The sequence below is a fragment of the Calonectris borealis genome, chromosome 18 (assembly GCF_964195595.1).
Source record: "Calonectris borealis chromosome 18, bCalBor7.hap1.2, whole genome shotgun sequence".
Taxonomy (NCBI): domain Eukaryota; kingdom Metazoa; phylum Chordata; class Aves; order Procellariiformes; family Procellariidae; genus Calonectris; species Calonectris borealis.
In genome coordinates this window covers 9,188,874-9,213,158 of record NC_134329.1, presented here as the reverse complement: position 1 = coordinate 9,213,158, position 24,285 = coordinate 9,188,874, and the positions used below count along the sequence as shown (strand labels likewise).

The following is a 24,285-nucleotide window of genomic DNA, read 5'->3' as shown; positions in this document are numbered from 1 at the left end:
ACAATGGAAAAAAAAAGATTTCTTATTACATGCTTCTCTCCCACCTCACAGAACGAGTTAAGGACATAGTGTTACTAAAGATCTCACCTGTCCCAGTGTCTTCAAGAAAATAAAGTCACTTCCCGTTGGCTTCCGGTTTGGGCCACATTTTTCTGAACCTTAGTTTGTTGCTATTTCATTACTATTTCTTCAACAAGTGACTATTTCATAAAGGGCATCTGTCTCACTAAATGTGTGTGGACATCTGGCACATAAATAATTAAATACGAGCTCTCATGAACCGTAATCCAGGCAGCCAGATCAGTATCAAACAAGGGGTGTACTCGATTTCAGTTTGATCCCCATACGTGTGGCGCATTTCTTACAGCATTCACCAGTTCAAAAATATTAATACAAAAGTTTATTTTCTCTGAAGAACAATTCAACACGTATCTTAACTGCATTAGCAATCGATCTAGGGAGAGCTTCTAGCAGGCGAGAGTTGCAGGCACAAGCCAGTAACAGCACAGCTCCTTGTTCAGGGAATGCTGCTCACAGCCCCAGGCTGGGGCAACATCTGCAACTGAAACATTGTGGATGTAAGAGTAGACACCATATCCCAGCAGACAAGGGACTGTCACCTACCGATGCTTATCATCGTCTCTTTGTTTCTTGGTATCTCTTTCTCTGCTCCGGTCTCTATCCCTGTCCTTCCTGTCTCTGTCCTTCCTCTCCCTCCCTCTGCTCCTCTCCTCTTTGGCGTCCCTCTCACTTTCACCCCAAGCCCACGACCGCTCCCTTTCTGGCCATCGCTTGTCTCTGCTCCTTTCATGGTCTCGGTCCCTTGTTCTCCAGTCCCTTGTTCCTTCACGAGACCAGTTTCTTTTCTCTGCTGATCCTTCTCCATAGAAATCATTTTTCATGTTTGGCAAATTGATGGGCTTTCGGAAAGGTCTGTCCCGTCCTCCAAACCGTAGCTGCCCGGATTCTTTTTTGCCTCCAAAACCACCTCCAAGCCTCCGAGGAATCCATCCTTTGAGAGTTCTTTCCAGTTCAAAATCTACAAAGATCTCATGTTGATCAATAACCAGCCTGTTGGCATCTCTGTGGGCCTTCAAGAGAGCACGCTCCTCTTTGTACTCAATAAATGCGTAACCCTTCGAAAATCCCGTGACCAGGTCTCGAACCAGACGGATCTTCCTGATGTCTCCATACCGGGAAAAGACCTCCTTTAACTTCTCTTCTGTTGTCTGAAGATTGAGCCTTGCTACAAACAGGGTGAGGTGAGGATCTCCTGTAACTCCCTTGTTGGGTACATAGCGTGCTAACATAGCCCTCCATATGGCACGGTCGTGGGGCTCCTCATCTGTGCCATCAATGCTCCCGGCTTTGAGGGGGTCATACTCCTTTGCTATGGGGGCCCAGTCATTCATTGTCTAGTGGGAAAAACACATGCGTCACACAGATACACAGGTACTTTGGGAAGAAGCACTTTCAGCACTGCTGTACAGTATTTTTCACCCAAAAATCCCGAAAAGTTTGACAAACTTAAATAAACCGGCAACATCGCTGTTGTTTGAGTCCACCTCCCCGGGCAGAGCCACGTCGGGGAGCCTGGATCCGCCCCCGGCTGACGGGGGCCCGGCGGCCCCTTCCCTCTCTCCTGCCTGAGGGGGCCCCGCGGCCCCGTCCTTCCCCCGCGGCCCCGCCGCGGCCCCCCCCCCGCGGCCTCGCCCCCGCCCTCCGCCGCCGCCGGGACCCCCGCTGCCACCCCCCGCCTGCCGGCCGTGGCCGCCCGCCGCCCCTCTCACCTCCCCTCACCCGGCGCGGCTGGAGGGCGAACTCTTCCCATCGGCAGAGGCCGATTCGCCAGGCCCTGGCGGGGCGGGGGGAGCCGGCTCCCGCCGGTGTTTATTTTAATCCTTTCCCCCCTCCCTGTCAGGTGGAGGCGCCACCAACCCCCGGCCCCGCTCCCAGGAGCCGCCTGAGGCGCTTCGCCACGACGCTTGGCGAATGTGGCGCTGAGGAACGGCCGGTGCGTTTACCTCCCTCCCTCCGCCCCGCCCCGCCCCGCCCGGCCCGGCCCGGTTCGGTGCCGGCGCCCAGTCCAGGGCTCGGCTCGCGGCGCCGGGAGCCACCGCCGGCCCTTCCCCGCTGTGTCCCCGCGGTCCCCTTACCGGCGGCCGGGGGTGGGTGGTGTCTCCTTAGGGGAAGGGGCAGGGCGGGAAGCGCCGCCAGGCCGCAGCCTCCTCCATGGAAACCACCGGGGGCGGGAGGGGTCGCTCCGCCCGCGGGCCCCGCCGGCAGCACCGCCCGGCCCGGCCTGCCCCGGGGAAGGAAGTTAGCGGCGGGCCGCGCCGGGCATGCAGCGGGGCCGGGAGGAGGAAGAGCTGGAGGAGGAGGAGGAGGCGGATGGCGGCCCGGAGAGGGCTCTGGAGAAGAGCCCCTTCCAGCTGACGGCCGGGGATGTCTATGACATCTCCTCCGTGGTGGGCCGGGACCTGCTGCAGCTCAGCGCCGGGCCGCAGGTGCCCGCCGCCCTGGCCCGGCTGCAGTTCAGGATCGTCAGGGTGCTGGAGATGCTGGAAGCGCTGGTGAGCGAGAGCAGCCTCGCCGAGGAGCAGCTGCGGATGGAGCGGGACAGCCTGCGGCGGGAGGTGGAGGCGCTGCGGGGAGAGGGGTCCCGAGGGAGCACCCAGCAGGTGGGTGCCGGGGCCGCGGTGGGCGCCCGCCATGCAGCCAGAGGCCCTTTCCCCAACATGGGTCGTGGCCTGTCCGCTTGGCCACTTGCGGGTCGTGAAACCACCCTAACACTAGATGTGTCGGAGGATACTTTTGCCGCAATCGCCGGTCTCTTTTGTCACAGCAGAACAAGTCTCGGAAAGTTTGCTTCTCATTTTTGTAGAAGGTCTTGAAGCCATTTCCAGAGCAGAGATCTTCAGGGTTGTTACAAGTCACAGCACGGTGGGTCCCTCGCTCCTGTTTCACTCTAGTGACTAACCACGCTTTTAGCTCAGCAACGTGCAGTGCTAACAGAGGAGTTTGGACACACACGGGCAGATTTTCAGAGAGTACAAATCCAGCGTTGTACAGCTCTTACACGGCACCGTCCCCATAAAGATGATTTGCCATTTATGCAAATGCTAAAGCTTTGTGCAAGGAAAACTGATGACTGTGATCGAAAAAGCCATTACCACAAAGGTCTTAAATTAGGAAAGGAGAATTCAGTTCTCACCTCTCTCTGCCACAGAGTTTTGGTGTGACGGTAGAGAGACTGCTCAGCCTCTCTCATCATCAGGAAAGCAGATAAAAGCAGCTTCTTGGCAAACTAGATTGCAAACTCTTTGGGACAGAGACTTTGATTTTATCTGTGGTCAGAGCCTGTCACAGTTGGGCCTTATACTTGGCTGGGAAATGCAGACACCAAGGGAATACAAAAATAATATGAAAAACTATAATTATCTGCTTGGAAAAAATCAGGATTGTGATGAACTCATACTAGTTCTAAGAATTACTACATATTTATAAAATTCAGAGTTTTTACTCTGAGTGCCCTGTTTTTGACAGGTTACAACATCATGACCACCACCGTTTATTTTACAGCTCAGCCTTGGACCAGATAAAATGGTAATAGACCTCACAGATCCAAATCGTCCCCGGTTCACATTACAGGAGCTGCGAGATGTATTGCAAGAGCGTAACCAGCTGAAAGCTCAACTTCTTGTGGTGCAAGAGGAGCTACAGTGCTATAAGAGGTATATCGTGAAGTCAGCAAAGAACTAGTAACAATTACGTCTTGTCTGGGGAGCTTACCAGATCAGAGTATTGCAGGTTTGAACCCCTAGATTGGGCACTGTCCAGCCATACAAGAGACATGTGTGCTCCCAAGAGCCTACAAAAGAGCAAAGAAAAATGGGGGAACGATGAATTCTCTATGCAACATAATTTTAAAACTAAACTCCCTCTTATTCTTGTGCAGCTCGCAGCCTGCTCCCATAATCGTACCGCTGTAAGCCTACATACGGTTACTCCCACTCCACACACAAGCTGGGTTCTCATGCACATGAATTCATCTGTGCAGTCACAGCAGCTGCACACGTACTGTTCTTGTCTAAAGCCACGCTACATACCAAAGAGCACGGGGCTTTCCATCTCCGCTTTAGTCAAAATTTCCTTCCTCCTCCAGCTTGCCGTCGGGGACGCTAGCTTATCTACTGTTCCTTTGCTCCCACAGTGGGGATGGCATTGATCTAGAAAGCAGAATATAAAGCCCTTTCATCATCATTCAAGATAAGCTGTGGGGTTTTTTTTTAAGACTGCCACAGAGGGTTGTGAAGGCACTTGAACTGTGCAAAACAAGTGCTTTCGGAGAAGGATTTTGGTCTTTCCTAGACAGCCTGTGAGAATCAATGTGAGCCAAAGGGTAGGATGCAGGAAGGGCCTTGCTCTTGGTGCTACAAATTGCTTCAGCTCCAAGGCTGCTCTCCCCCAACCTCTGCCCCTCATCATCATAAACTCTTTGGGGCAAGAAACTACTTCTTAACCTAGACACAAAATATCTGAGCACATTAGATTTCAGTTGAGATATCTCAGCAACAACCTCTTAGATAAAGTAAGCCCGCGGTTTGCTTTGTCTGTAACAGGCAGGTTAAGCCACAAAGTTAAAGTTAAATCCAAGAAGTCAGTTTACAAACTGCTCGACAGCACTTCTCACAGCACAGTGAGGCATCTCTGCGGCCATTGGAATGGCTTCTTGCTTTGATTTCCCAGCTGTGTTACACAGCTTATTACAGGCCAAGTTAAAAATTAACAGTGTGAATGTTTTCAGTTTTTGAGTGATTTAAGTCACAGTGCTGTGCACCTGGAGAGTGTGTCAAGGCTGCTTTTCAGTTCAAGTAATTCTGTGTGGTTATCGGCCTCACACAGCATTGCAGCTTAAGCCAAAAACCATCTTCCCTTTAAACATTCACATAAAATCCTAATTATAATTGTACGGCCATAAAGAGTAGTTGTGCAGGGGAAGAGGATAAAATATATGTCCTAAAATATCTCGTGTATATTGGAAATAAGCTCTGTGTAGCACAAGGTAACTGACATCCTCACAGAGAATGGCTTAAGATGACTGATGATGTTTGGGGATTGCATTTTTAATCATGATTTCCGAATAGAAGTTATCATGCAGATATTAGAGATCTGCAGTGTCACCAAACAGCTCATAGTCCTGTTTCTCTAAGAGGAGAATCTGCCTCAGAACTGTCCCATGCCTGATGTCACACCAGTTTCTAGATACTCTCATAATTTTATTTCCAAGGTCCAGACGAGTGTTGCTTAGCTACTTTCAGCCTTCAGCTACTGCAGTCACAAGCTTTGATCCACTCAGCTCTCAAGATAAACGAGGTCAGCTCAGGACAGTAAATTGGCATGCTGTGAAACCATAGCGTAGTATGCAAGCTGGTAAAATCTAACCCGATTCCAAGCAAGGGAAACATCCTTTGGTAAAACTGAGGCTTTTGCCTAAAGTAGGCGGTTACAACCTTGTAGAGTGTAGCAGCATCGAAGCGGGATGCCAAAATCTACAGCTCAGGCCAATCATTTCTTTTCTCCTCTATAGGAAGGAAAGAGGAACAGCCACCTGCCTTGCAGGGAAGCTGGGAATCTCCCATCTGTTCCCAGCTGCGTGGTGTGAGCCTTCGTGGCTGCGCTGAAGGTACCACAGATCCACCCATGCAGAAATTCACCATTTGTGATCTGTACAAATCCAATGTATAATACACTTCCCTTTCACTCCTGTTATGATTTGCCATTCTTCCTCTGTGGAGAAGTCAGCTCATTACTTTTTTAGTGTTCTCATTAAAGCATAGCCTAACCAAAATTACATTGCAGTATTTAAGGAAAATAAGTGCAATTCGTTACAAGAAATAGGCCAGGCTGCCATACCTGTCCTGTGAACACCCATTCACGCACATCCTAGGCTGCCCAGTGAAGGGTTTACCAGCGATGCCACGCAATGCACAAAACCACAAAAAATAAACAAACCCTCTTCTTTTCCCAGTGGGATCATGTCACAGAGAAGGGACCAAACTGAAGAACTGGAAAAAGAGGCCAGTAGCAGCAGCCCTGGCACCAGCAAGGACAGCGAAGAGAAGACGATCATCAAACGGCTGTAAGTTTGTCTGCATCTTTTTTGGCAGAATACGGGAGAATTGGGCATGCTTCATACTTAGTGAATCCAGGGATGAATTCTGAACTTTGGCCTAGTGGGCTGGATATTGTTTTCTCCTCCTCTCCCTGTAAAATTAAAACATGATAGAGAAATCCTTTCCTGTGGAAAAAGCACTCCACAGGAAGACAACCTCCACCCAGGCAAGCAGGGCATCACTTTTTTTCTAGGAAAAATAAGCATTTCAGAGCAAAACTATGTGATACTTGCCTCCCCTGGTAGGACATTAAGACTCTGCTGTGGGAACATGCCAGCTGTCCCTGGAGGCTTGTTGACATTGTATAAAGCAGCTGTAGGCAGTACCCACAAGCTCAGGCTGCGTCCCTAAAGTTCCCCAAAATAGCAGAACACATTGACGCGGCTGTCTCACTGCATGTTCCTTCTTTTCCAGTTGAACATTATTGTTTCATTTTTGTTCTTTTTTTTTTTAGGTTCTCTTTTAAACATGGAAAATGAGCATCCTCGAGAACTTAACCACTTCTGTTCAGAAATGGCACTGATGAGAGCCTCTGAGGCATTAGGGGAGTCAATAATTGGAAGAAAAAGCATCACTCCTACTGTAGAGAATAAGCAATCTCATAAAAATTGTGTTGTACAGTATTCTTTCAGAATAGGTTTTACTTTGCTGTTTTAGAAACTGTTTAAGACAGACACTTTTTGTATTTCTTAGATTCTGACCAGACATTACCCACATGTAGAGAATAAATGTTTATACAAAGGGGATTTTTATTTTATTCTTATTAAAAGAGCCTGTGATGATCTGTACTACCACTTATTTATCCTGTCCACCTATCAAAATGCTCAGCCCAAATGATTTTGCAAAATGAAGATATTTTTAAGAGATATGTGCCATTCGCAAGTGCATTCATAGAGAAGTGCTGGGAAGAAAGAACCCATTCAGATTGCTCTTATGCAGAAAGTAATTATCTTACACTAACACAGAACTGCTTGAAGAAAACCCTAGCATTGCTTTTTGTTCTGTGTCTGTCTTTGCATTAGATGGGTGATACACGGGCAGCAGCAGGCAGAAGCCTGTCACACCCCGCCCCACCAAGGGAAGATGCAGTTGGGCTGTGACAGCAGAACGCCTGCACACACAGGAGCGCCCAAGATGAAAGATGGTGGAAAAGAGCACAGCAAGGGAAGAAAAGCTGCTGCATCGTGCTCTGCCCACAGGAAGGGCTGATGCCTTCTCAGAGGTGCAGACATGCTCAAACTGGAACAGATGCACCAAACATTTCATTTCTGACAGCTAAAGGTCTCCTGTGGTACACAGTTGTATTTTTCATAAGCTCTGTTCTTTCAATCAACTGTCACAAGCTGTGTATTAGCCCAACTAATGAGATTTATCACTAGTGGAAGCATATAGGGCAAACAGAGGACTAGAAAAGAAGCTTTAAATATACCAATTAGGTTCCACATTTAGAAAAGTAGAATTTAAAGAGCAGAAAAGTCTGAACAGACATAAAAGGAGCAGTGACAGGTATCAAACTATGATCTTACTCTCTTCAGAAGTTAAAGCAGGCTCTGAAACCTTTTGATTCCCTCTCATGCACTAGCAGCATGAAAAATATAGGACACTTCACACATCTGCTCAGATGCACAATGCGAATGCGGCTTAGCAGAAGGCAGAACTGCAGTCTCCTATCAGAGAGAATTTGTTAGCAACTGTACATTAGCAAGGCAACATCAAAGATGTCTGACCTAGTTGGTTTATTTAGCCAGGGCACAGAACTGCAAAAGTCATTTTGCCATCTTCAAAATATTAATAAGCCTTGGCCACGTCCCCGCGACTGATTTTCTAGAGCATGGTGCCAGGAAAGGAAGTTACTGCATTTCCTTAGCAGACGCTTTGTGTTTAGAGAAAAAAACCTGACCAAACAATCATGCATCAGCAAAAGCCAGGATACACCTCTGAGCTGAAAAGAGATGTTTACGTGTGCTCTGAATTCCATCCTCTTCTGTAGTTTATCCAAGGATATATTTTTCAATCTCCTTTAAAAAGGAGGGGGGAAGGGGGAATTATGGCCCGAAACAGACTAATCACTCTACTAAGTCTTAATGAAACAACTTCAGGTAATAAACTGCACAGATTAAACAGAGCTGTGTGAAAGTAACAACCTGCCGCTGAGGCACAGAAGACTAACATAGCCCTAGACCACTCTATGCAGTTAGTTGAAGGAGACAATAATGAAAGCTGCATTATTCTTTTCAGTTGACTATTTAAGATGTTCTTTATTTAAAAAAAAGGGAAAAAAAAAAAAGAGATGGAAGCCCACCAGTTACAGTAGACAAGACAGCACCTCAACCTTTTTGGCCTAGTCTTTTTCTGGAACCATCACAGTTGCATCCACTCTGGTGCCAAGGGAGCTGCACAGCTTCTCTCTCAAAAGGAGAGAAAATCCCTTGGCTGTGGCTACAACAGAAGAGGCTACAGTCCTGTTAGAGCAACACCGCTGCCTCTGGCCTGACAAAAGCAGTTTAGCTCCCAACCCAAGGGCATCTTTCCCTGCTAAGTGCTTTACATCTTGTTAGAAGATGAAACCTTCCTGTAAGGCACAGAGATAGAAATCCAAATGGCATGTTTCTGTGAAAAGTATTTTGATATATTTATGATGTATATACATCAGTTCCTAGAAAAGTAAAGGATACATACGCAGTGCAACATCAACTTTATTACCATCTTCCGATGCAGTGCTACTTGATTACCAGTTAAGTGTTTCAGAGAAGACAATTTTCTTTTTATGTAAAATAGCAAGAGATCTTCCCCCTTTCTTGTTTACAAAAGTGATGCTGAAGAACAGAGGTTTTAAGCTACTTGACCTGATAGAGAACAAGCAAATGTTTGAATTAAAAAAAAAAAAACACAAAAAGAAGCATTTTATTCCAATTTTGACTTAAGGGAAGTGCTCTAGTAAAACAGGATACTGTACACACTGCTGTAGTCTGTTACTGAGACCACAGAAAAATCAGTGCCGACTCAATTAAGTCGGCCAACGAAGCTTACCTGTAACTCAGTACATGTAAGGTAACAGGTCTCCAGTTAATAGTTCAGAAATGGTGAAAATACACAGGCTGTCTCTGATGAGCTTGCCTTGTGTTAAGGGGTAAATAATATAAAGCATTTAATGGCTAATGATTTTCACAGCTTTCTTTCAAAATGCTAATGATCTGCAATGGAGACAGGTACTATAGCAGCCACTTCATCAATAATAAATATATTCTTTATTTTACAGAGACATTGTCTTCAAGTTTTTAATTTAAAAAATACATCACTAAGCCACCTCTCTTGCTGCTGGAGCATACAACCAGGATGTTGTTGCTATTTGACCTATCACATAGGCAAGCATATAAGATTGTCCTAGAGGGCATTAGCTGGAACAGCAGCAGCCTTCAAGACATGAGGAACAGAAGACATTAACAGAGCCACAGATCCCTTGCTGACATCTTCCAGCAGCAAGCGTGGCTGATGGCTCACAGCCATTTTCATCTACACACATGCCAAGCCTGCCTTGGCAAAAATTCCAACTGGTAAGAATTCATCTTTAACATAAAGGACCTGCATTGTATTGCCCGCCTATATCACAGATTTGGTTCTCCAACAGTAACATTACGAACATCCACAAGATGCTAAGCGCTCAACTCCCATTTCAGACAGTGGGACCAGACCATGCTGGACAGACCTACAGGACCAGGCAATAAGGAATCTCCTTTCTTCATTGCATGAACTCCATCATTACAGTTCAAAGCTGCATATGAAGATGACTCCTATTTCTGAAACCGCTATGCTCTACTTCAAGCATTCACAGTAAATAAATAGCTTCTTGATGTGGCTAATTAGCATAGGAAGGTAATAAAAAAATTTTTGGAGAGAGCTTTTTCTTTTACTTCTTTAAAATCCTCTGGGACACACCTCCAAGAATCAGCCATCAACTATAAAAAGGTACCATCTTAAATTTTAGAAAATAAGTAATGTCAAACATTGATTCTCACTGTGAAGGTCTATCTTCACACTTCTGATCAGTATTAACCCAGTCTATCAAAATCCATCCTCATTTGGCTTGGACTCCTTTCTCTGAAGAAAGCGGCCAGTTTGACCATCCATTTCCCTCAGCGCCACTGCATTTAAAGTTCATTGCCAACATGAGATCGACACTGGAAAAACTGGATCCCTGCCACAAATTATTTGAGAACGATAGTAGCATCCATCTCAGAGAAGCCTGTCAGCACTGGGTTGTAAAAAGCAGTCTGACAAGCAGTCAAGCCATTGGATGTACGAGTCAGAGTACAGAAGTACATCTGCCGTCATAAAGCTAATGCCAAGTTCATCACCCCACAAAGTGGAGCACGAGATTTCACTGCAAAAGCAGAAGCACAACCCAAGTGATTAAGTTTCTGTGCAAGTCTTTGACTGCATGCTCAAGTGGCACTGGTCACTATGCAGAAATATTCAGATTTTAGGGAGGGTTTCCTTTATGATATAAAAGTTTTGGCAATCTAAGATCAATTATTCAAGCCTGCCTGGAAAACTGTAATAGGTATTTAAATACTGCAAAGCAAAAAGGTAGTTTTTAAGGAGCTCAGAACACCATAAGCAGTCCACTAAGAAAGCTGAGGGAAGTGAGGACAGGGGAAAAAAAAAAAAATCCACTGACTCCTTGTAGAGCACTCAGTCCAAAAAAAAAACCCAAACAAAAGAAGATGAATTAGTGTTTCAGCCATGGATGAGCTTCAATGGAAGCTTTGCTTCTGTCTCCATAGTCGTACAACAGTTCTTCACCTGCTTTAATGTCTCTGGAAGCTATCAGTATGAGATGAGGCACACCATCAATGTCATGAAGCTTTGTTTGACAATTGCCACATTTGCTGTGATTAATCAGTCTTCCCAGACGATTAGTTTCTTTTGTAGCATCAACACTGAAAGAACAAGAACAGAATGCAGGATTGCTGCATATCACGCAGTCACATTTGTGGACCAAAACCAAAGCACAAATCAGAAAGAATGACGAATCCACACAAGGCTTGAAAAATGAAGGAAAAACATAACATTATAGAATATTCATATGATTAAACAGACAGCACATAATATGGCAACGTAGGCAAACTAAAGCAATTCTGGGAGATTAAGTTAGCACAAAACCGAGAAAATGGAGAATTTTGGACTATGTTTTTGAGCTGCATGTTTCCAAGCAGCTCTCAACTGTTCATGAGGAACAGCAGAATCCAGATGTAGAACACCACGAGAAGATGTAAACACCCTCCCCTCAAGAAAGATGCATCCAAGCTAAGTAGTACCTACTGAGTAAGCCAGCAAGAGTCTCTACTCACACAGAAGGCTGAGAATGCCCAAATACTACACGCCCAAGTTCCAGAGACCTGGATACTAAAGCTCTAGTGTTCCTCATTGCACAAAGAATTGTTATGGCAGCTGTCATTATGGCATCTAGACTGCAAGTCAGACACTTAGAATATAGGGCGCTTCAAGGTAATTAATACACAAGTTAAGTGACCCACACTCCAGTATCCAGTAACATCAGCCAAGGAGGAAAGAACTTAGTCCGAGTAGTTGCTTTGAGAGAGCTGGAGTTTGGGGCAAATGACACAGCAAACAGAGATAAAGCATGCACACGGGGTGGGTGTCAGGTACTGGAGAAGGGAGACCCAGTCAAAGATAGTTCAATGTTTCTCTTCCAGTGAATTTGTCCATAGTGCTTTTCAAACAAAATCCTTGCAACTCAGGAAAAGTAGTTAATTTTACAAGAGAATAAATTAGGCAGAAGTCCATGGCAGAGCTGGAAGTCTCATCCAAACAGATACAACTCTCCATATAGCTTGTGCTGTACTTCAGAGAATAGGGCTTTGAGTCACCTACCATTCCTTTTAGCCCAGAGGTACAGGAGGCTCTTAGACCATGAAACAGTGCTCCAAAAAGATTTCCTAATTCATGGTTTCCATTAAAAAAAAAAAAACTTTGCATGAAAACAAGAAAAGACTTAGCAGCATTCAAAGCCTCTGTCACTCAGCTATCACACTTAAGGGAAGAGAAGCTTACCAGTACGTTTTGCTGAGGTACTGAAAATAGTACATATAGCAGCCTGTGGATGGATCTTGAGCGTACACAGCTTCTCGCTTTTTAGCATCAGTGATCTCTATGAGATCCCCATGATATTCAACTACAAATTCTCCTCGATTAAAATGTTTAGTAGCGATTACTCCTCTCCCTTTGCCATCAATGTAATCAATCTGTTGAGTTGAAAAGAAAATCAGCTGGGAAATTAAAAAGTATTTACATGATTGCAAATATGGTGTTTACTAGGAAATGAGTGATTTGTCATTAAAAATGACACAACGCACAGCATTGTGGAAGAAATACAGAATGAGTTTGGGACACACCCTATGAGTTACCAGGTATTTTGATACAAAGTATTCTAATCAAAGAATTAAGAATTACTTTAAATAAATCATACACACAGAAGAGTTATCTATTTTTTCTTTGAAACTACCTATTAGCTGAGGCAGTAAGCTTTTCCATTTCAGGTGCACCATCACCATTAGCATGCACAGGTTAAAAAGTTAGAGGAACAGAAAGACTGATCACAGAAATTACATTTATCACCCACCAGTATACTTTATTATTTCTGCCTCCCCTGTAAATTGGACAACTCCAAGAAAGTTCTCTTATCACTGTTGTAGATGTGACAGTGTTAACTGCAGGCTGCTGCTTTTCAAGAATCACAGCTCTTTTCCCCTTCCAGGAGCCATTTCTGCTTTAAATTCTAAAAAGGGTGATCAGAGTAACCCAAATGGTAAGCACTTGGGTCCCAATAACTAGAATTTGCTACCTGTGGGAGGAAAACCAGTGCAACCCTTATCCCAAGTGCCATAACGAAGACCCACAGCGACCGGCTGTAAACAGGCTAAGAGAATTTGTTACCATACAGACAGTATATATAGGTGTTACCTTTAAAACATATGACAATTAAGATGCGCTATATCTAACCCCATGTCTAGAAGCTAACCCAAGAAATGAGATACTAAAGGGAGCAAGTGCATTTTCAGCATAGACTATAAAGCCCCCTCGGTATTTATGACTGAGGTTGCATGTACATATTCTTCAGAGCCAAATATTGCTGATCCAAAAGGAATGACAGCGTGCTCCAGTTTTGCTGCACTTTCATCTTACCATCGAGGAACTGCAGCAGTTCTGAGACTGAGTTCTGGTACTTTCTGCTTGAACAGATTAACAGCAAGATACTGTATAAACAGTACATGGCTACTGAGGTTGGCATTGCAGTTACCTTCATTCCTTCCTCTTTGCCACTTGTAATTAGCTCATCTATTTTCCTCCTCTCCTCAGTCTGCAGAAGAAACAAGAAAAAACAAAACCACGGTATTGTTGATAGTTTTTGTAGCTTGTTCTATAGCTGAAAGGAAATTATGAGCCAGTGACACTCATTTTTCCAAACCATCCCATATTTCTAGCAAAACTGAATGGTAAAGAGACAGATTTCCGTCCCCCAAAATATATAAGCAAAAAATCTAGGACAGATTCTGTCCTAGAAGAACTGGTTCAGCATTTCCAAATTTTAAGAATGTTCTTAACAATACTTCCAGTGCACAATGCTATTTGTATTTGGCCAATGGAAACCATTTACAGATAGTTACCCACTTCCTCAAACATTCAATTAACCAGCAACATTGTAAGTAATGTTATTTTAACAAGAAGTACTACCTCCAATTCAGATTTGCTCTTCCTGGAACTTCTTCTAACTGGGTAATAATCTGTCACTTTTCGATTTGGTGTTCTTCCTTGCGTTCTAAGGGATAAGAAAAATAGAGAACACGCATATTTCAGACTATTTGTGAAGTTACACCTTTAGCACAGAGGTATCTCTGAGAAATTTTTATTTTCAGCTTGGTATGTTGAAAGGTGATCAATATGAATCAGTGTTTCTTATCAGTACTCTTCCCTTCAAGCCAAAAGCTACATCCCCTTTTCTTCCCCACGCTATTTCCATTACTCTAGTACTAATGCTTTAACAATAAGAATGAGATGCCATTGGAAACCAACTGAAGGTCACATTACAAGTCTGAAGCCCCCTGTGTGCCTTGCCAGAAGGCACTCTAAAATTTAGGTCATGAGAACTGCTTGGCAAGGAATTCATTAATGTTAGGTCACATTACTCTGATATCACGAGAAAGAGTATCAGCTCAGCCGGGAAGCCTCCAACTGTAATTAATCTAATATTCTGTTTCTGACAAGATACATTCCCATTTGTCCACAGAAAAGTAGGTCTTAATGGCTCATTGATTTCTTTTCCTACAGGTGATCAGCAAGTATTTCACCTGAGATAAAATACACTAGCCTTGCTTTCAAGAAAAACATAGGCCTCTGCAAGGTAGATGAATACGTTGGGTGCTATTTAGTATTTTCAAACATACTATTCTCTAGGAAACAAAGAAGTCTCCTTCAAGATTTGTTCCCCTCCAACATACCATTTGCTTAAAAAAAGGCAACAAAACAAGAGCAACATTAATTACAGGTCTGATTGTAGTTCCTGAAGAAAAAATGCAGATCAAAGCCTCCTGGTGCAAAAGGACACAGAAGAAAAGCTTTTACAATTCCAAAAGTCACTTACTTTCTCCTTGGTCCACGTTTTGCTTTAACCATCTTTTTCTGAGCTGGCTTTGCATTGGCCTCATCAGCACAGTCTGAAGGCAGGGGTGTCTTTTGGGTTTCTACAGTTTCTTGTTTTTGATCAGAGGAGGGCACTGAAGTATTGCACCCACTTTCTTTATCTTTCTGGTCTTCTGGTTTCATAGCACCTTCAACTATATTGCCACCATTCTTTTTTTCTGGTGACAGGAAAATAAAGTAAGGCTCTGAACTTAGGATCATCTATACCAGAGTGCTTTAAATGAATTCCAATGGTTTCTAGTCCAAGTTTTTAGTTCTGTCAAACAGGAGAAAGAGGAAGGGAATGATACAATCTCTTTCTGCTATAACCCAGCTAGGTTGTTACTCAACTTTTGACTAGTCATTGCTACAGTACACATATAGAGGGAGGGGCGAGCACAGAAAGGGAAAGGGTAAAACAGAGCCCAAGTACTTTGTTATGTTAGGTTTGCAACTCATGAGTTTTCCAAACTTGAACACGCAGCACCTTCAATGCAGTGTTTGAAACAACTGCAGTTTGCATCTGGCATACCGAATTATCAAGCTGTCATAAGCTAATCAACATCCTGCACTGAAGAGGGAGAGGAAGCCTCTCTGGATCCTGCACTGCTGTGATCAGTAGCCACAGATCCTGGTACCAAGTGGCCAACACCACTCAGACAAAATCCACAGGAGCTAAAGGGCTGGAACTTACAAGAAGTCTACCCCCCGCACAACCAACACCTTCTTGGTTGCATGCATCCTACCTTGATATGACCACATCCTCCTTCTGAGCCAACTGATTCAGAGGTAGGTGAGCATGGCTTAAAGTTGAATAAAGATTTTATTTAAAGCAAATCACCAGGTTTAACAGTCCCATCTGCTGAGACAGATGCTTCAATCTCACTGGAGAAATGAAGCACAGCTGGCAAGGCTGCAGCAGTGGGACAAGCTAAAGCCATCTTCACTTTCTTGTCAAAACTGGGGAGCTAAATTAGGAGTTAAAGGCCCTAAGTTTCCAGAAAACCTGACACTCCCTGTGTTGAGTGGGACTTGAAATACCTGCTTGCTAAAAGTGTTTGCATCAAAATGTTTTGACAAATTACCAAGGTTATTAAATGCACCTTTAAACACAAGCCAGCTTTTTTTTTCCTCCCTCCATAAACTTATGGAACATTCCCATTTCTAGTCACTACAATGAAGCATCTATGAAGCCTGGCACTCAGCATCCACAGTCTGTGCTCCTCCTTCTCACCACCTGAAGGTGAGAAAATTTATTTCATCCTGAAAATTTAAGAACTGTTTCTTCTTCTACCAGTACCTCTACCTCATACCTGATTTGACTTTGAATTGGCTTTATATAAATTAGTATAAAGTAGTCAAATTATAAAATAAAGCAGTTGTAGGTAATAAAAGAGACAAAAAAATAATTAGATAAACTGCCAAACACTGATCTGAAGAATCAGAGTAGTAATAGAATTGCAGGGAGATTAGGGCATACTGACAACACAAGCATTAGCTTTTTATATCCAGAGAGACAATACAAACATAGCCAGACAAAAAACAAGAGGAAGAATTGCTTGGTAAACCTGTGACCTAAGTTTTGAAAATTAGAAGGACACTCATCTTTATAGAGTCCCAGTTTGCCGATAGAATTGTAGGACTGGAAAAGCAACTGGGCCAGGGGAGCTGCCTGGCCTTCTTGACCGTGTATTAAAGTTTTCAAACTGGGGGTGGGGGGAGCACATTTAATGAGGCAAGCAATCCAAAGATCAATCTTACCATCTCCTTTCCTGTAGGTTTCGTTTAGTGTTTTGCCCTGACATTTCACCTCGTGATACATGACAGAGTTTTCTTCTTGAAGCGGGGGGCGAGCACCAGGAGTTTTGTTAGGATTCAGGTAGCTGTAGATTTTGGATTGACCAATAAACACATTCTCCTAAAACAGACCCACACAAAAATCAGTACATCACAGAGATGCCAGGTACATCAAGTTGGTATCCACAATGCACTGCAAAGACCAGGGCTGACAGCTGACTGTGCTAATGCAAATTACGCTGCTTTAATGCATCATCCTTGCTGCTGTTGCTATTTCTACTAAGTGAAAACGTAACAGTGGCAAGCACTCAGAGAACTTTACTAATGCAAACTCTCAGTCCAAGAGGACTTTCATACAAAATGTGGCAGGATGGGGTAGTCATAACTAACTCCAGCTTCCACCCTGTGCGTCACAGTATGAACTCTAGAGCTAAAAAACAAACCAACCCTGAGCTCCTCAGGAGAAAGGCGGCCGCAAAGAGCGCAAGCCAAAAAAAATATCAATAACACAGCAAAAATTGCCCACGCCTAGAACATACCTCTCATAGCCAGAGAGGTATGAGCCTACCCAAACAGTCTCATGAGGTGTCAAATGTTACTGCTATTAATTATATGCTCTACCGAGCAACACAGAAGACAGGAATCAGTTTTGCACGGTCTACCTTGAGTGACGCCTCTCAGTGAAGTCTCAGAGATAAACAATGCTATCTTTTTATTCGTTGTATTTCACAAAATAAAGTGTAAAAGTTGTTCATGGCAAAAGAAACATTAAAGAGTCTACACAAAGCACTTATGCCCAGCCAGGAAAACGGTAAAGCCCTCTGGCATGATCAAACACCACAGAGACCAGGGTTTGTACACTGGCTTGGGCTCAAAGAACATCAACGGTGAGCAGTATCAAATTTAGCAAAGTTTAGTGGAGTCATGCCACCTCTGCTTCTACTGTCTCCTAGCACCTTGCCAAGTTTGACTATGCAGTGTATGTAGGGCACATGGATTTCAACTGTGAAATCTCAGTGTCAGGTCAAGCAGATGCAATTTGGCCAGAATGAGTTTGTCTTGGCTATATTTTGACTCAACTAAAAGCAATTTTCAGACATTGCAAGCCAGTTAAAACAACAAAACATGCATCCATTTTTTTAGAAAAGCACACAAAGGTTCCCATTAGTTAAAAAATAGCTCAAATATAGCTGACTAAACAAATACTCCAGTAATATGTAGTCACACAAACACTAAAAAAAGTAAACAAAGCACACAATAGAATACATAGGATAATTTTAATAATTAGCATAATAATGAGTAACAAACTTAATGTGTACATAATTCACACACAAAATAAGACCAATTAAAGGCTCAAATCTCAGTCCACAAATAAGCTTTACTAAAGATTAAGATTACAGTAGAACAGCCTAAGAAAAAGCAAGTCCGTTAGACACTCCCTGGCCCCCAATATTTTTGAAAGGCCTATCAAAGACAAGACTTGCTTATTTAAAAAACTGAGGCTTTTAAGGATGAAATACTATGAAAACACTCCATTTCAACAATTGCAAGCAGCGGAACCCTGCGCTGCAAAGTTCTCAAGATATAGTGAAGAGTTTAAATGTGGGCATTTCCGGAGAAAGCCAGAAGCAGTGAACTGCAGCAGTCCACCTGCCAGCGGAGCCTTCTGGCTTTCGATACACCATTAACAGGAAAAGAACGACTATTTTTCCAGCGTGGCTTCCTCCCCTCATTCCCAGCTCCCTCCCTGCTGCGCTCTTGGCGCTACCGAGACGCGGCTGCCACGTCTTTGTCTGTGCCAGGCTGGAGACCCCCGGGAGCAGAGATTTTTCTTAGCAGAGCGCAGCACATGAAGGGCTGCTGAGGAGCTCTGGGATTTGATGCAGTAGCCCCAATTATTTCCATGGGGGGGGTTTAAATGTAAAGTGACGATCAACCTCCGGCCAGCTGCCTGGAACAGAATTACAGAACGGGAAAGATGGCACGAAGGGATTGCCGAGGCTGGGGCCTGGCTGCTCGCTGACGGCAGCAGCGCTGCAGGGCGGCTGTGCGGCAGGGCACGGGGAAACACGGAAAGAGTCCGATTCCACTTAAAGTTACCCCATTTCTGAATGATCCGAGGAGTCCCAGAAGTCAGGCGCCCGGGGCCACGCGGCTCCCCGAGGCAGCCCGCATGCCGGCTCGCTCGTACCGCGAGGGGAAGCGGAGGGCACAGCAGACCCCGGGAGCCGCACGCCCCGCTCCGCTCCGCTCGCCCAGGCCCGGGCAGTGCTTACCCCGCCGGCCCGGGGGCGGCCGGGGCCCTTCCTCTCGGCGCTCTCGGGGCTGGCCTCCTCCGCGCCGCCCGCCCTGGCCTTGGGCATGTTCTTCCCTAGGAGCAAGGAGGGAAGATCGGCGCCTGAGCCATGTCCGGCGCGGCCGCCCGCGGTCATCGCCCGGCCACCGCGGCCTGCGCCATGTTTAAAGGGCTGGATGCGGCAGGGCGAGCCGCGGCGGCCCAGCCCCTTCCCGGCGAGCTGCGCACACCGCGCGGGGGAGGAGTCCCGCCGGCCCCGGCACCCCGCGCCTCCCGGGAGGAGCCTCCGCGCCGCGGAGATGCCCCGCGCCGCCCGGCCCCCGCCCTGCGCGACAGCCTGCCGCGCCGCCCGGCCCCGCCACACCCCGGCTCCGCTCCTCCCCGCCGCCGCGCCCGCGCACCTTTAGCCATGACCGCGGCGGCGCGGCCCGGCGCCCAGGAGCCCCCCGCGGCCGGGCTGCCCCGCCAGTCCCCGAGGAGCTCCCCCGCCGAAACCAACCGCTCCGCAGGGAAACGCCGCGCTCCCCTCCGCAACCCCATTGGATTAACCGCGTGCCGATAACCGCTTCCGCGCCCCTGATTGGCGCGCAGAGCCGCACCCCGCCCTCTCCCTGTCACACGGAGATGATCGCAGCTCCCGGGAACAGGGTTTAAATGTGAGTTCCCTGGGCGCTGATTGGCCCGTGCGAAGGGTAACTGGCGCTCTGATTGGCGGCTCGGGAAGGAACGCCTTTCCGCGGCCGGGTCCCGCCACGTGGGTAGGACGCCCCGCCGGGAGCGGGCCCCGCCGGCCCGTCCGTGCCCCGCAGAGCGGCGGCGGGCGCCGTGAGGCGCATCCGCGTACTGTCCGGTCTGGTGGTGCATCGGCATCGCCCAGCGCGGTCCCGTCAACACCTCCTCCCTCCTGCACCTCTCCGCATGGATCTCTGCTCCTGCCTGCCCTGCCGTAGGCCGCGCAGCCCCCGCCAGCTTACGGGGATCCGGGGAGCCCGAATTCTAGCGGCATCCGCTCTGCGAAATTATTAAGACAGTTCTATGCAATGCCTAGCTTAAATCTCCCTGGTTGAAATGTAACTCTATTAATTCTATCCTCAAAGCTTGCCTGGAGAACAGATAATACTCAAGTATTGCGCTTGAGCACCAAAGCCCTTGGTGCGTAACCCCCAATCGCCTCGCAAGGGCAGCCGAAACGCGGCAAAGCCACGGAGCCGGCCCCAGGAAAGCCTGAGCAGCCTTCAGCATCCCTGCCCCCGTCAAGAAGCTCGCGACAGGTCTAATACGTGTACTTAAAATCAGTTTGCGAAGATGAAAGCAGCGATGAGGCAAGAGGCACACAGATCAAGGGATACTCCATGTTTCTTCTTTGTTCGTGGGTGTCATCATGGAAGTTGGGAAATGACCACACGGGACCTCTTTGGTGCTCCACGTTAAGTAGAACAATTGTATTGAGCAACAACGCATGACTAGTCTTTTTTCTTATCTGTGTTAGCCCTTTTAACAGCTATCTAACAACAGCCACCCACGTGTGCTCAGGATATGGGTCTGCAGCATGTGCGCTGACCCAAAGTGCTATCGTCACAGGGGACGGCTTCCTACCGAAGGCTTATCTGCAGCCACAGGCCACTGCTTGTCTCTCAAGCATTCCTACAGCGATGTCATCAGCCAGTTCAGGATGGCGATACAACTGAGAACTATCCCTTTCCTTAAGAACAGAAAAAACCACCGTCAACTTCAGTGAGAAATGCCCAGAAGGGACGGGCTCATCCTCTCCGGGCTGTCCCTCGGCAGCGGGGAGCAGACGAGACACGAACGCGGCGTGACTACCGAGGAGATACCAGAAGGCAGCACGGTGTTTCAGTCCTCTCCTCATTTTGTGATAGCTCTCTGCATAAACAAGCACTTTGAGAAAAGGCAAAAGAAACCCATCTCTGCATCGTCACCGTCATTTCTTATGTCTGCGTCTTCACTAACAAGGCACACGTAAGCATTTCACACAACGGCAACCAAAACGCACTAGGTGTTTTCCTGTAAACGTCAAACACAAGGAGTGTGATGCAGCCAGCTGACATCAGCTGGGCGTCATGCTGATGAACTCCTCCATCAAAGCAGGTACACCAAGCTCTCCGAAAGAGCACCGGAGCCCTTGGCAGGCACCGGTCTGATTTTTCCACCCCCATTCACACTGTTCCTTTCACATGGATGTGACTGGAAAAAAAATTCTTCATAAATTACTAACGATGATTTCCTTCTTGCAGTAATTGAGGAACACTGTTCCTAAAGTCTTGGGAAAGCGCTGGAAACACCTTTACTGTGGTTTTGCTCAGCTTTTGGGGGTTGGAGATTTTTAATATTAATTTTATATATGCATATTAAACAAAGCAGCCGAGTTTGCATTGCAGCTGTGCGGGCCGCCACTAGAGGGCAAAGAAAGCCAAGTAATTATCTTCCCTAGCGCAACAAAGAAAACAACGTCATTTCTAACAGGCCCCGGCTAGAGCGCGGTGGGATCACGCTATGAATTAACAAAACATGCTGGCTTGCTCCCCATAGTTTTCCTCAGGGAATTATGGCCAAAAAGCCAGTACCGAGAAGAAGTTAAAATGCTATCACACATAAGGCTACAGCCTAAAAGAGGACGCGCCTGTCTGCAGCCGGCCGTCACCGTGACTCAGGACACACCGCGCATGGGAAAGTACTGGCCGGCTCTACACTCCAGGGGGAGCGGCACGACTCCAGTAGCTCCAGCTTTAAAACCCAGTGACCTAAATATTATCTCCCATAGTAGGGTAAGGGCAGCTCCTGAGAGCACCACGTTTTAATGCGGAAATGTGAAATTGTTTTGTGGGAGAAGGGAAGAAAAATATGAGCGAGGTGTTGGATCTGCTCAGAAAGGAAAGAAAATCTTCAGAATAATACCTTCAGTCTAAATTACATGTCACCCGGTTTAAAAAAATCTTATTTTTTTAGGGCTGGTTACCTTTGAATTCAAAAGTTCGATTTCTTTCAAACATACCAAGATATGCTTGTTAAATATTTCCACCTGCAAGCAACTTCTTGCTGTAGTTCTCAATTACACAGCACCTGTCATACTTGCCATTAAATAAGTATCACATTTACACACATTTCTTATTCCCAAGATGAAACCCTGACAATTTGTGTTTCAGCCACTGTACCTTTCCATTAGAAAGCAAGCAAAAACGATGCCTTAAGGGTAACTGTTGAGTGTTACATTAAGCAACATTATTTTATGAAGTCATATAGCAAAATGCCAGTAGGTGCTAACTACATTTCATAGGTTATAAAATATAATTACATTCAGAATAGTATCTACCAATGATAAAAAAGAGTGTCTCTGACAAAAAAGTGCACTCGGTGAGATGCTTAAGTTACATGCAAAACCCTAGGGAAACAGCGTCCTGCAGATAATTCTGCATGTGCTAATTTCACGCCAGTGAAGCATCGTTGCCATCAGTGGGATTACTCACCTCTCCCAGTCGAGGATGATCATAAATTCTGCTCGCAGGCCTGGCGGATAACTATCTTTTCAACTCAAGACATCAAAAACGTCAATTTCTTGTCATGATTGTAGGGAGCTGCTTAGATGCGTTTAACATTAGATACACCGCACGTGAACTGTACTTCGTTGTGCCTTTATTGCAAGTGCGTAGAGGGCAATAATCAAGACATTAGCTGCCGTTTAAATTATTCTTCTCCTCTCCGGCCAGACTTCTGTCATCTTTTTCTCCATTTAGTGTCTGAAGCATCACTGATTAATCTGAATTACTTAAGTCAGTTTAATTAACATTGCTTTGTCTTTAAATAGCTTAGCCTAAATCTGTCTAATCCTTTATTGGTTATTTTAATCCTTGTTAAGTTCGTCTAATGATAAAATAAGTAAATTTGTATAAAATTGAATGAGCAGTAGTGAACATTTTAAGCAGATTTCATGACTGCCCACACTTTATGTCTGCATCAATTTTACGTTGAAATTCTTAAAAATTTTTCTGTTCTTACACAACTGGGAAAATGTTCTAATGGAGGACTGTCTCTTTTTGCAAAAATCTGTCAGTCAGAGGGCCTTAAGGGCTAAAAAGCTCTCTCCAAACGTAAAACTAGCATAACTAGTCATCAGGTTTTCAAGCATAGTTAGCTCTTTGCAGCAGAAAATTTCGCGTTAGCAGCTTGTAGAATATTTGCAAAGGAAAACTCATGTGCCAGCACATCCCCACAGGTGTGGCCTTCCCAGGCCGGTCAGCAGGAATGGCCCTCTGAAAGGCACCGCTCCGACACCCCTCATTCTCCTAGAAGAGTCCAGGAAGCTTCTGTGAGGGAAACACCGAAGTCGTGGGACTATGAGAGCACGGGGTGGGGGCTGTACATATCCCCAGGACGGGGTGGCACCGACCCCGCCAGAGTACTCGGAGCCCGACAAAGCCGCCTCAGCGTGCTTTCACAGGGAGGCGCCCACAGGAACACCAGTGCCAACCGCGGCGGGGTGGAACCGAGGGGCCGCCTGAAGGGAGACGCGTTCATCAGCGGGAGCACGGGCGGGGGAAGGCTGAGACAACACCGTTTCTCCTCAGGCCGGCAGCCCCAGGAGGCCGAGCACTGCGCCCCGCCCGCTCAGCTCAGCGCAGCTCCCAACCGCCGCCAACGCCGCGCGCCGCCTCAGACAGGTGCGCAGCGCGCATGCGCACGAGCACGGCCTCCTCCGCGCGGACACAAGACGCCCCTGCCCGCTGCCCGCGCTTCGCGGCGTCCCCGCCTCCGGCCCCCCTTCTTTTTTCCCCCCATGATGCCTCGAGAAGAGCAGGATCTCGCGAGAGCGCTGCCTCTCGCGTCCTCGCGGCAGCCGCCATCTTGGAGGAGCCGGGATCACGTGACCGCTTGCAGCCGTTTTCGCCTCCGCCTTCCCCTCCCCCACCCACCGGGAACCGGGCCCAGATCGCCACTCTCGACTCCGGCCGCCGCCCCAGGGCCGGGCCCGCCCGCGGGGACGTCGCTTTTTGAGGACGCTGGAGACGCCGGGGTTTTTTTTTGGGAGCTTGCTGCCTGCCCCTGTTGCTGTGGCAGGGAAAAACGAGGAGCGCCATGTCACGTGACGGGGGAGCGCGGGGAGCGCGCGCCAAAGCCCGGCGGCGGCAGCGGCGGTTGGGGGGGTGGGGGGATGGGCGCGAGACAGCGGCGGCGGCAGCCGGCCACGTGACTAGAGGCCAGGGTGGAGGGGGCTGGGTCACGTGGCGCGGAGCGCGCTCCAGCGGCGGGCGGTGGCTGGTGTCACGTGGGGAGGGTGCGCCGCGTTGGGCGGGGGGAGGT

The 24,285-nt window shown here is 46.8% G+C and overlaps 3 protein-coding genes across 7 annotated transcripts; 1 reads left to right on the top strand and 2 right to left on the bottom strand.

The window, feature by feature from the left end:
* Position 1: 1 nt before the first annotated feature.
* Positions 2 to 5,707, bottom strand: SNRNP35 (small nuclear ribonucleoprotein U11/U12 subunit 35). 4 transcript variants are annotated; one of them, XM_075167809.1, is made up of 4 exons: positions 5,616 to 5,707; positions 4,110 to 4,229; positions 3,793 to 3,871; positions 2 to 1,415 (listed from the first exon to the last, which is right to left on the bottom strand). In XM_075167809.1, exons 3-4 carry the CDS (start codon positions 3,853 to 3,855, stop codon positions 621 to 623), a joined length of 858 nt encoding a protein of 285 aa, XP_075023910.1. In that variant the 5' UTR covers positions 3,856 to 3,871; positions 4,110 to 4,229; positions 5,616 to 5,707; the 3' UTR covers positions 2 to 620. The 4 variants fall into 4 exon arrangements, with proteins under 4 accessions (XP_075023910.1, XP_075023911.1, XP_075023912.1 ...); XM_075167810.1 differs by lacking the exons at positions 3,793 to 3,871; positions 4,110 to 4,229; positions 5,616 to 5,707 and adding an exon at positions 3,215 to 3,586; XM_075167811.1 differs by lacking the exons at positions 3,793 to 3,871; positions 4,110 to 4,229; positions 5,616 to 5,707 and adding an exon at positions 2,157 to 2,247.
* On the top strand, positions 2,343 to 9,075 carry RILPL2 (Rab interacting lysosomal protein like 2). Of its 2 annotated transcripts, none has more exons than XM_075167815.1 (4): positions 2,343 to 2,681; positions 3,583 to 3,734; positions 6,032 to 6,142; positions 6,631 to 9,075. In XM_075167815.1, the coding sequence occupies exons 1-4, from the start codon at positions 2,343 to 2,345 to the stop codon at positions 6,653 to 6,655; spliced, it is 627 nt and encodes a 208-aa protein (XP_075023916.1). In that variant the 3' UTR covers positions 6,656 to 9,075. The 2 variants fall into 2 exon arrangements, with proteins under 2 accessions (XP_075023916.1, XP_075023917.1); XM_075167816.1 differs by lacking the exon at positions 6,631 to 9,075 and adding an exon at positions 5,591 to 5,686 and having other exon boundaries at positions 6,032 to 6,079.
* A 326-nt stretch (positions 9,076 to 9,401) lies between these two features.
* On the bottom strand, positions 9,402 to 19,980 carry KMT5A (lysine methyltransferase 5A). The gene is made up of 8 exons (XM_075167803.1): positions 19,371 to 19,980; positions 18,950 to 19,044; positions 16,638 to 16,794; positions 14,839 to 15,055; positions 13,932 to 14,016; positions 13,498 to 13,557; positions 12,252 to 12,442; positions 9,402 to 11,116 (listed from the first exon to the last, which is right to left on the bottom strand). The coding sequence occupies exons 1-8, from the start codon at positions 19,837 to 19,839 to the stop codon at positions 10,906 to 10,908; spliced, it is 1,485 nt and encodes a 494-aa protein (XP_075023904.1). The 5' UTR covers positions 19,840 to 19,980; the 3' UTR covers positions 9,402 to 10,905.
* Between the last annotated feature and the right edge of the window lie 4,305 nt (positions 19,981 to 24,285).

Bases quoted from the DNA above. Each gene is read 5' to 3' on its own strand.
- RILPL2 (XM_075167815.1), top strand. From the start codon at position 2,343: ATGCAGCGGGGCCGGGAGGAGGAAGAGCTGGAGGAGGAGGAGGAGGCG. The intron at 2,682-3,582 runs GTGGGTGCCGGG...TTTATTTTACAG, and splicing joins CCCGAGGGAGCACCCAGCAG to CTCAGCCTTGGACCAGATAA. The intron at 3,735-6,031 runs GTATATCGTGAA...TTCTTTTCCCAG, and splicing joins GAGCTACAGTGCTATAAGAG to TGGGATCATGTCACAGAGAA.
- SNRNP35 (XM_075167809.1), bottom strand. From the start codon at position 3,855: ATGTCTCTTGTATGGCTGGACAGTGCCCAATCTAGGGGTTCAAACCTG. The intron at 1,416-3,792 runs GTAAGCTCCCCA...TTTTCCCACTAG, and splicing joins ACCTGCAATACTCTGATCTG to ACAATGAATGACTGGGCCCC.
- KMT5A (XM_075167803.1), bottom strand. From the start codon at position 19,839: ATGCCGATGCACCACCAGACCGGACAGTACGCGGATGCGCCTCACGGC. The intron at 12,443-13,497 runs GTAACTGCAATG...TCAACTCAACAG, and splicing joins GCAAAGAGGAAGGAATGAAG to ATTGATTACATTGATGGCAA. The intron at 11,117-12,251 runs GTAAGCTTCTCT...TTGTTCTTTCAG, and splicing joins TACCTCAGCAAAACGTACTG to TGTTGATGCTACAAAAGAAA.